At 43.5% G+C, this 11,210-nt stretch overlaps 1 protein-coding gene across 2 annotated transcripts in view; it reads left to right on the top strand.

Annotated features, from left to right (window-relative positions):
* Positions 1-2,832: 2,832 nt before the first annotated feature.
* The window catches only part of PPM1L (protein phosphatase, Mg2+/Mn2+ dependent 1L), a 287,828-nt gene continuing 279,450 nt past the window's right edge, over positions 2,833-11,210 (top strand). The window contains exon 1 of one of the 2 annotated variants that reach the window (XM_049628618.1): positions 2,833-3,971. In XM_049628618.1, the coding sequence (XP_049484575.1) occupies positions 3,573-3,971 (399 nt within the window). In that variant the 5' untranslated portion in view covers positions 2,833-3,572. Of the gene's footprint in view, positions 3,972-8,241; positions 10,361-11,210 lie in introns of those variants that run through there. The other variant, XM_049628619.1, reaches the window with a different exon arrangement.

The raw sequence follows: 11,210 nt of genomic DNA, 5'->3' as shown, positions 1-11,210 counted from the left end.
AGCAAAACTAAAAAAAAGCACATAGGGAGCGTAATGGCAAATTATTTTCATAAGGCATATTCTATGGTACTCTTTTCTTCAGATATTTTACCTTAGCAATAAATCTTTCAGACTTTTACATAGAGATGAAGGACAGTTTACTTGTACTCTGCCCAGCACATATTCTTAGTGAATGAGGTGAATACTTACAGTGCAGTGCTGACAAGGCTGAAATCAAAGGCTAAAGTCAGAATCGTGGAATAAGAACCTGTGTATTCTTTTTGAGATCTCTCTAACAAAGAACCACTGAAATGTTACTAGAGAAGCATAAAAATTAGACTAATCATTGCAGTATCACTGGACAATCAATGGATGTGAGAGTATTGAATTGGTGGTCAGAAGAACTGAGTTTGATTTTCCAACTTCCTACAATGAATTGTGGTATTCCTTAACATCTTTGTACCTCATTTGCCTTCTATTTATAAACATATAATAGCTCCTTTATCTGCCTCATAGGATTATTATGAGAATGGAATAAATTGGTATATGTGAAAAATCTTTATAGTTTCAAAGAATATGTAAAAGTTAGTCACTAGAGGAAAGCCTTTTTCTCAAATATATTAAAATTCATAGTCAACTATAACAAAATGCCTTTTTAGGCCTTTAAAAGTTATTATGTAAATAATATGAATTGCTTAATAGAAAAAAGAAAATGCCTATAGGGTCTGCTTGAAAAACCATTTTATTGATTTTTCGCAAAAATGAACTACTTAGATATAAATGTCAAAGCATATCACTACAAAATCCATAGGATATCTAGATTTATTAATCAAATCAAGCCCTCCTTTTGCTATTTAATCTCCAGAGAAACCAGAATGGTCCTTTCTCTTTTTTATTTAGGTATGGAGGAAACACAAGTCATACCTCTCATGAGTATCTGCTGCTATCATCAATATAGTAATTTTGTGGACAGGCTGGATGGGACCGTAGGTTTGGAATTTTACTTCTGCTCCAGGGACTAGTTCGACTTGTAGTTCCAGAATCTTGATCAGTTTATCTGGAAGTTGCCTTTGCTATTAGAGAAAGATTCATGTACTGAGAAACTGATAATGCACCCAAAACTCATTTGCTAATTTACAGTAAGAAATATTGTAAACTCATGTTTTCATGACAACACTAATGTATTACTTTTGTTATAGTTCCTAAAGACTTTTGAATTCATGATCTCATTTTGGAACCTCATGACTTATGACTTTTGAACACAGTGACTTAATTTATTTCAAAATTGTTTATCAGGTGGAATATATCAAAAAAGCTCAAAGCAGAACAGGGGACCATATCTTAGTTGTCAAGAATAACATAGTTAACAGTTCTTCATATTTCCTTCCTTTTCTATGCATGTTTATATAATTGACAATATATTGTATATGCCATTTAAATGTCAAAGGTTTTTTTTTTCTGGTTATGATGGCAATCTATACTTTTGTAAATATTTTGGAAAAGTTGTAGAAAGCAGACAAAAGTCCAAAGCAGAACATGAAAATCACATATAACCTACTACTGTAGTTAACCACAATGAAAAATTTGGTGCATTTCCTCTCAGTATTTTTTTCCTTTTTATTTCTTGTTTTTTAAAAACCGTAGTTGAGATCGTACCAAGGTAGGAATGCTTGGGGAGACCAACACTGGCTGGGCTTGGATCAGGCAGCCTCTACTCTCCGGTTTAGCGGACTGGAAGCTGCAGATCAGCACTTTTCTTCCTGGACAGGGGTAGTGAGAGTGAATATTTTCCTTTAAAGCTCACTTCTTTCTGTGTTTTAAGCTGTATTTGTACATAGATTCCTCCCCCCCCCCCCAAATCTTCAAAGCTATCGACACTTGCCCATATTTCAAAAAGTTATCCTTGACGGCTTCTGGAAGCCCGTGCGACCCTTCACTTCTGCTCATCGAAAGACTCCCGCCCTAACTTCACTTTCTCCCGCGATAGTTGAGGAGGTGGTAGGAAGTCTCAAGTTTGGAGCTTCAAAGGGATCCTGAAACTCCCAACAGCCGAGTCACAGCCCTCGCCCCGCGGCGGGGTCAGGAGCGCCCCGGGGCTCCACCAGTAGGCTTCGTGTCTCTCAGCGGAAGGGTTGCGACCACGGAAGGCCTTCGCGGTTACGTGATCTGCTTCTGGGGCGGCCGCAGTCCTCAGGGACGCCAGCCCATCCTCGCCCCTCCCGAGGTTACCCTCAGAGCGCACTTCCATGTGTCTCCGTGTCCTCACATCCCGCTGTTCTCGGGAGGATCTTTTCCCATCTTGAGGAGGCTTGTAGGCCTCAGGCTCGCTCTCTGCCTCTCGTGAGATCCGGGCAGGCCTCTGTCACAGAACCCAATGGTCGGATCCTCTCCGCCCCGCTTTGCGAGCCTGGAGAAGTGCGTCCCTTCTCGCTTGCCTTATGCCTGGCGAGGCGGGGACCACACTACCGTGCTGCCTGCCGGAGGGGGGAACGCTCACGTGCGGCACTCTGCTTTCCAGCCGGTGACAGTAGCTCCCGAGAAAACCAACGTTCAGACTACCCGAATCAGTATTATTTTGTCCTGGGAGCCCGCACAGGAGGGCGGAAAGAACAGCTACTCGAGTTGGGCAGTGGACGCGCCCCTCTTCTCCCCCTCGGTTCGCCTGAACCGCCCGGAGCTGCAAGCGCGCCAGTCGCGGCGGAGCTTCCTCAGCCTTTGACAGCTCCGCGCGAGCACAACGGGCCTGGAGTCCCAGCTCCAGGGGCGGGACGGGGCGGGGCGAGAGCGCGAGGGGCGGGGCGAGCGCGAGTCGGGGCCAGAGGAGGGAGCGCGCGAGCGGAGCCGAGTGGTGCCGAGCGGAGAAGGGAGGTTCTGGGGAGAGGCAGGCAGAGTCCGCCGGCCGCCTGCGGCTCAGCGCGGATTGTGCTGCGTCGCCCGGCTCAGCGTACCCCCGCCTCTGCCCAGGCTTCCGCAAAACTTTTATTCTCTGGGGCTCCCCGGGGTGTCTGAAGAAATCGGAGCGCTCGGCCGGCTCTACGCTCCCCTGTCGCGGCGACTGAGGGGACGTGCATCCCTTGCCCGCTGGGCTCTCGTGCCCCGCGCCTCACCTGCTGCTGATCCGCTCCTCAGAGCGGCGAGGGGGCACCCGCGGAGAGGCCGCGCGGGCGCCAGCGCCCCCGAATTCTCCCGCCCACCGCGGTGGACTCGCCCGGCGCAACTTTAACTTGATTCCTCTAGCCCAGCCCGGGCACCAGCTGCTGCTGCTTTGCTCCCACCGCTGCCGTCTCGGCCGCCGCCTCACAAAGGGGCGCGGGAAGGGAGGCGGCGCGGTCCGCGGGCACAGGCGCCGGTGCGCAAGGCGCGGGCCTCCGTGCCGCCGAGGCCGGGAGACAAAAGGGAAACTGCCTCTGTTCGCCGTGCGGGCTGGGAGCAGCCAGCTCGTCCGCCTCCTGCCCGGCTCCGCGAGCCTCCTCCCCCCACCCCCGGCTGCTGCTCCGCCTCCCTCCCCGCGGGCTGTCCCCGCAGTGCTCCGGGACCCGGCGAGCCTTCGGGGCGCGCGTCGCTGCTGGTGGTTGGGGCTGTAGCGATAATAAATGATAGAGGATACAATGACTTTGCTGTCTCTGCTGGGTCGCATCATGCGCTACTTCTTGCTGAGACCCGAGACGCTCTTCCTGCTGTGCATCAGCTTGGCACTGTGGAGTTACTTCTTCCACACGGACGAGGTGAAGACCATCGTCAAGTCCAGCCGGGACGCGGTGAAGATGGTGAAGGGCAAGGTGGCGGAGATCATGCAGAATGATCGGCTCGGGGGGCTCGACGTGCTGGAGGCCGAGTTTTCCAAGACCTGGGAGTTTAAGAGCCACAACGTGGCCGTGTATTCCATCCAGGGCCGGAGAGACCACATGGAGGACCGATTCGAAGTTCTTACGGACCTAGCCAACAAGACGCACCCGTCCATCTTCGGGATCTTTGACGGACATGGGGGCGAGGTAGGAGTTCTCTGGGGTTTTGTTTGAGTGAGTGTGTGTAAACAGGATGTGTGCGTAGCAGGGTAAGAACTGGGTGCGAGGGGCGTGGTGATGACCTGGTGCGGGGCTGGACAAAGACATTAGATCCAAATGTGGCTCAAGTTGCTAAAAAATAGTGCTGGCTCCAGACCTCTTGGGATTCAGTGGCCAATTTGGGGGACGGAGGGTCACCCATAACCTATTTTGTGCCTCATAATTTATGAGGTTTCCCAGGATCAGAACCCAGCAAATGACTGTGCTAGTTTTGGGGGGGGAGAGTTTATGGTTTCTACAGGGAACTTTGGCCCAGGGCCTCAGCGCCCCTGTTCTAGGGTTTGAGGCCAAGCTTAGGCATAAAGAAGGAAGAAAATATCTTTGATTCTCTTAGGGAAAAGAGACCAAATCTGCAGAGCCGAGTCAGTGAGGGCTCAGTGAAGATGAAGGAAGCTGTGACTCCTTCCCATTGCATTCTCCTAGAGGAGGAACCCGAGGGGCACCTCTGCGCTTCTTCCCAACTCCCATTAACTTTGCAAGTGCAATCGGGCCAGTTGACAGCAGCGCCTCACTGGTCGTCTGCTTTTAGCTGGATCGTGGCGCGGGACCGAGATGCCTCTGGCCTTTGCAGAGGTGGCAATGCCTGCAGAGGCGGCGGCTGCCCAGATCTCGCCCCTGAGTCCTGGTCAGCGTGGGCGCGCAGACGTCTCCCTCCTTCTAAACTCCTTTATTTGGTGTTCATCTGGGAGCAAGAGATGATGTTGGAGGCCGGTTCAGGTCCCTCTGCCGCATTTCTGCGGCACCTTGATTGCGCGCCGGGGCTCATATTTCCTGGAGGTCGGGCGGGCGAGGGTTGGCTCTGGTCCTCCGGCATCTGCTCAGGGGAAGTGAGTGGCAAATGTGGCTCCAGCGCCGTTCTCTCAAGCGCACCAGGCCAGCCACACCATCTCTCTCAATTGGCAGTTTGTAAGAGTTTCAATGCTGTAGTTTTTTATTTTTTTGCAGCATACTTTCTTACTCATATTCCCCCAGTCCCCATCGCCACCCTTATTTCATTAACACCTCACCCCACCTCCCGTGCTCTGTGCTGGCATCCAACTTTCCCTCCAACTCTCTTCTTGGTCCTTCTGGTCTCTGGTGAGCTGTAGGGGAAGTCTGGATGTCATTCTGTTTCACGAATTGCTTGTGTTTTGGCCTTTGTTTTGCTCAATTGGTTATCTAATTTGCATTCTGTCTTTGATACAAAGTCATTTCACCCACCACACTCTGTTAATCTTTCCGAGATAGTGTACCCATCTACCTTAAACCAACTTTGCCAGGAAAGACAAACTTAGTGGGAAAATTTCTTTGGTAGAACTGAGATCAGATTTTGCTATTTTCCATCCACCCTAGCCCTATGTTCTGTCTTTCAAAATGAAGGATTCTTACTGGTTGTGATTTTGTAGCTTCTCGTGTAGTGTGGGGTTCTATTCCCCTTGGTCACATAATAGGTGAAAAATATGAAATTAATTGAGGGAACAGGTGCTGTGTGCCTGGGAAGACACATACCTGAATGATAATGTTGCCAATATAATGACTGAATTGTTTTCTTGGTTTGATCAGAATGCCTATGTTTTCATTGTATATGCCTAGACCATTGTAAATCATTTAATAAAGCTTATATTTATTATATATTTTTAAATTAAAATTGGCAGCTGATAATCTGCTTCTGGTCTTAGAAAGCACAGTTTTATTTTTAATTTAAAGTTCTGGATGTAATATTAGTGTTGTGAAACTTTGGGTTGTGCTTGCCTGGGTGTGCTGTATTGGTATGTTTTGATCCTGCACGTGCAAGTGAATGAGTATTTAAAATTTTCTGTTAAGTTGATATTCTAAAATCTGAAAATCGCAGACCTAAACAGATTTCAGGTTGAAAAATTTCCAGTATTATCTTCTGGTAAACGTATCATCCAGAAAAGGGACATGATAAATGTTTTTATTTAAATAGAAGCATTTTACATGTATAGGTACTCTCCTTAAAAATAGAGTAATCATTCTATCTATAACCTCTTATAGTATGTAGCCAGTTCATTCATTTTGACTTCGTTTTAGGGCAAAATAAGAAAAGTGATATAAAAGGTAGTTATTTAGTTGTTGGAATGTGATAATAACAGATAATATTAGGTGATTTCTCTCTTGCTTTTTTTTTCATTCAAGGAAAAGCCCCATCTAATTGTCATCTTTTGTGTTGTTTAGCTCCTTTAACATTCACCAGAGGAGGGTGCCACTGTTTGATTTTGGTATAGATGATAGTTGTCTCCTTTCAGAAAAGAGGAAGATTTTTCTGAACTCCCTATTATTTATATATGTTGTGTGAGAAGATAAATGAGGACTTTAATTTTATTTCTAATAATTCAAACTAATAAGATGGGCTATAAAAAATGAGGGCCCATCTGTGATGATACTGCTTTTTAAATTTCATAGAAAAGACCTAAGTCACCTTGTATATGTACATTTCATCCCATTTTTTAGATGAGATGTTTGTTGATGGGCTTAAGATGTGACCTTTGTAAGGCAAGTTCAAGGCCTTCATTTTGGTGATTTTTATATTAAACTGCTGGACAAATTAGTTTGCATATTTGCCTAGATAGATAGCACACTAGGGATACAAAGGTGAATGAGACATGATTCCTATCCTCACAAAGTTTCAGTGTAGAGAGATAGATCTGTAACCAAAAATTACAGTTGGAGCATGCTTAGGGTATTATGGGAACACTGAGGAAAAGCATTTAAATCAGACTGGGAGGTGGGAGGCCCAGGGAAAGACACTTTGAAGGCATTATTTACTTTAAGTTAAAAGCACAGGCTTTGTTTTGAGATCTTGCTTTGAATCTCTGCTCTGCCTTATACTGGCTGTGATCATGGACAAGTTGCTTAGTCAACTTTATCTGGGAATTTTTAGTCTGAAAAATAGGGATAATAATGCATGTAAGGTAGAACTCCATCAGTTGTATTATACCCTGTCTAGAGAAATACTGAATGGAGAAAATGATGTGGAAAAAGAAAGCTTAGAGACCAAAAAGTCTGCATTGTTAGGGCAACAATATCTTAGGAAGAGAGAGTCTTCATATGAAAGCCACAATTTTGATCACTAGAAAGGCATATGTTAGATATGGATAATTTATTAGGTATCCCCCAAACTCTCTCTTTGTTCTAACTTGTGGTAAACTGGTTATTAATTCAGGATTTCAGGTATATTAGCATTGGGAAACCAGCATCCAGGTTTCCAGGGCAAATTTTCTGATTAGTGAAAAGGAATATTCTCTGTGATTAATTAGTAAGTTGGTATTCTGATTTGCACTTCAGCCTCTTAGCATGCGTTGGTTCTCTGGAGTCTACTCAATTGTGTATTTTTGACAAAGATATATCTCTGGACTTATGCTGAGGACCAGACTCTGGAGAGCTATGACTTCTACATGGATGACATCTTAGAGAGCCTGTCTCAGTGGTCATACAGACCAGCTTCCTCACTTGATGCCATTGTGCCCTTGAAACATTCTAACCATGATACTGTGGGTGGATGGTTGGTTCTGAGTGTGTGTGTGTGTGTGTGTGTGTGTGTGTGTCTAAAGCTATGGCAGTGATTGTTTTTCTGTATAACAAAATATTTACAAAGATTAAAACATTGAAAAGGTAAAAAAATAGCTCAACTTATACCAACTGATGTGGAAAGGTTATTTTTATAGATTTTTTTTAAAGCTCGTTTATTTTAAGGGTTGGGGGGAGCACAAGGGGGGAGGGGCAAAGAGAGGAGAGAGAGAATTCCAAGCAGGCTCCATTGTGCTGTCAGCTCAGAGCCAGATGCGGGACTTGATCTCATGAACCGTGAGATCATGACCTGACCCAAAACCAAGAGTTGGACACTTAACTGACTGAACCACCCTGGTGCCCCTGATATGGAAAGGTTATTTTTAAAATTAAAAAAATAATGTTTATCAAGAAAAAATTGTGTGTGTGTGTGTGTGTGTGTGTGTGTATGTGTATGTGTGTGCTTATCTGCATTTTTTATCTATAGGCAAAAGGTGTTTTTGTTTGTGTTTTTGTTTTTGTTTTTTTTTGTTGACTTGTTTTACTTTTTACATTATGCAGAAGAAATAGCACCAATCCTTTGAGGCAGCTGTTCATGGCTGAAACCTCTCTGGAAAAACAGATTGTTATGTGTTCCATCATTACTGTATTAAAGGTCGTATATCATTGTATCATACAGTTGACACACAGCTTGGCCAGTGGTTAAGCTTAGAGCACCACACTTCACATCAGAGAAGCTGTACTTGAGATGCTTTTCTGGGGGGGGTAGTCTTCAGGCTCCTCACTTCTCAGAAGTGAGGAGGAGAAACTGCTTATAGAAGGTTGCCTGTAGGATATATATAGTCTAGTTCTTTAGACCAATGGTTCTTAACTTTTCTTGAGTTATGCTTTGTGGATGTTGTAAAACTACAGACATATCCCCAAGAAGAATGGACACATGCATCAGGTTTTGTTTATAATTTTAAAGATAAGTGAATGCACGAAGCCTCTGGATTTTAGGTTAGTCTAGATAGAATAAAATCTGTTTCTAATAAATCTAGACCTGCAGGGAGCTGTGTACCTGGACCCCTTCCTTGGCCTGATTGTTGTTTTTTCCATTATTTGCATTTATTAACTTGTGTGCTGTCGTTTGCCTGTGAGGGTTGTTTTGAGGAATGGTTGTCCAAAGTTCTCCAACAAATCAACTGCAAATATGTCCTTGAGGACTTTGTTTGTGCATTATGAGGACCAAGGGAAAGACAGTTCTCTGACAGCTTTTTGTTTTTATCTTAAGGGTATTGAATCATGTGACTGGCTCTCCCTGTGTTTGTTGGCTACTAGAAATGTTAGATATGAACCTTTGACCTGCCTCTAACAAATATGCAGAATCTTATAGAAGACATTAATTTGGCATATGAACCTCACTCCCAGGACAGCTTATCTTTCCTACATTCAGTTTTCCTTTGTTTTATTTTTTTCTTTCTCCTCTCAGATATGTCATTTTATCTTGTTGTGGCATATATATTTATGTAAGTTTCATTGGATCCTTTCTGAAATAAGATATAGCTCTGAATTATTAAATTAGGAGTGGCACGATGAATGATCTGCTTTTCAGACATTATAACTGCTCTTAGTAAATGTTGAGTTCCCACATTAGTGAGGTACAGGAGGCCTGTGGATTTAGTGTGGACAAATGCCTTATGATTTAAGAGAAAATTCAGATTACTTTGGTTTAAAATGACACATTGACATTTCTGCCAAAAAAGGAGGGGTAGTTTCCTTCTTAGTCAGCCTCTCTCTTGTGCCAAGGGGCCTCCGTGTAGGTGAATGCAAGATCATGACTGCTGACCTCGATGCATCTTCTGAACAGATTGTTTAGAAATTCAGTTCAATTAAACCGACATTTTCTATATAGTCTGACATATGTGGAAAACAATGTTATGTTCTCTGTGTTGCCTAAAGATGAATCAGTGCATTCTCTGCCCTCAGGGAACATTCCATCTACTTGGAGAGATGAACTTCTTCATAGCAGAGCTACAAGGTACAGTTGGGCTACCTATAAGAGGTGATGGCCTGACTAAGGGAGCATGAGGAGTCTTGGGTAATTTTGAAGAGAAGTTGACATTTGATTATGTCCTAGCATTTCATTAGACAGAGATTAGGAGGGAGGATGAGAAGATGACTTTACAGGTTGAAGAAAAAATAAAATGACACAGAGGAAGTAAAAAGCAGGCACAGTTGGAAAAAAGGCAGGTAGCCCATGTGTTTAGAGCAGGATTTCCCCAACTGCTATCATTCTATAAGCCTATTCATTATTTTTTTCATTTTTGAGTACCTTCTGTGTTTTGATATAGTCAATATTATTTTTTAGATTGACTATTTTTTTTAGTCAAGTAAATTTATTTAAAAAATAAACTTCCTATTAGCACTGTTGAGTAGAAAATCATTAAATGAAGTTCTTAGCCTCCAGTCTGCTAAGAAGCTGTCTCCATTGTGATGAAGTGGAATGATTTTTAGATGGTTCTTCTCCTAGTCTCTGGTTGCCTCTAGAGTCCCTCTATCCCCCTCTCCTTGCTTTTTGTAAGCAGAAAGGTGGCTTTTAAAATTTAATTGTTGGCCATAGTAAGAAGAAAGGCAGGCTGCTTACTCCCTTCCCAGGTGGAAGGTATCTCTAGTGATGCCACTCCTCAAAGAATTCTGGTTTGGAACTCTTTCCACTGTGACTTATGTGACAGATAAGATTTCATGTGTAACATACATTCATGGGGAACCCAGACTTATGGTCAGTTCCCAGTGGTGTAGCAGAAATCCCACCCCGCTTTCTGATGCAGGTAAATGAGAAGACATTAGAGTAATAAATTTGAATCCTTTCTAGCTTAGTTTAAAAAGTAAATAATTCACAAGTTTTGATACTTGAGTCATTATTGGTCACAAAAGCAAGCTCAAAGGCACAGAGAACAGATTGGTGATTGCCAGAGGCAGGAGTGAGGCACGGGCAGAATGGATGAAAAGAGTCAAAAGGTATACAATTCTAGTTGTAAAATAAAAATAAGTGATGGCGATGTAATGTACAGCATGGTGACTAGAGTTATTGCTATTGTGTTGCATATTTGAAAGTTGCTAAGAGAGTAAGCCTTAAAACTTTTCATCACAAGAAAAAAAATTCTTTAACCATGTGTGGTAATGGATGTTAACTAGGCTTATTGTGGTGATCATATCTCAATACAGACAAATTTTGAGCCCTTGTTGGATACCTGAAACTAACATAATGTTGTATGTCAACTGTACCTCAGTAACAAAAATACTTGCAAAAACTAAAAAAAGTAATATTTTTATTTTGAGTGCTAATATTTGAAATTAAAACAACATTTTTTAAAACTTTTATTTTAGAGAGAGATAGAGCGAGCGTGCACAGGGGAGGGGTAGAGGGAGAGGGAAAGAGAATCTCAAGTAGCTTCCATGCCCGGTGCCCAGCATGGAGCCTGACATAGGGATGCATCCCACAACCCTGGGACCATGACCTGAGCCGAAATTAAAGGTTGGACACTCAACCAACTGAGCCACCCAGGTGCCCCTAGTATTTGATTGTTCATAATTTCTGTTTTGAACTTTACCCACTTCAGTAATGTATTTTTGTGGTTTAACTTTTATTATCATTTGAATAATCCTATTTAGTAGATA

This window comes from Panthera uncia, chromosome C2 (genome assembly GCF_023721935.1).
Source record: "Panthera uncia isolate 11264 chromosome C2, Puncia_PCG_1.0, whole genome shotgun sequence".
Lineage (NCBI taxonomy): Eukaryota > Metazoa > Chordata > Mammalia > Carnivora > Felidae > Panthera > Panthera uncia.
This window is presented reverse-complemented; position numbering and strand designations above follow the sequence as displayed.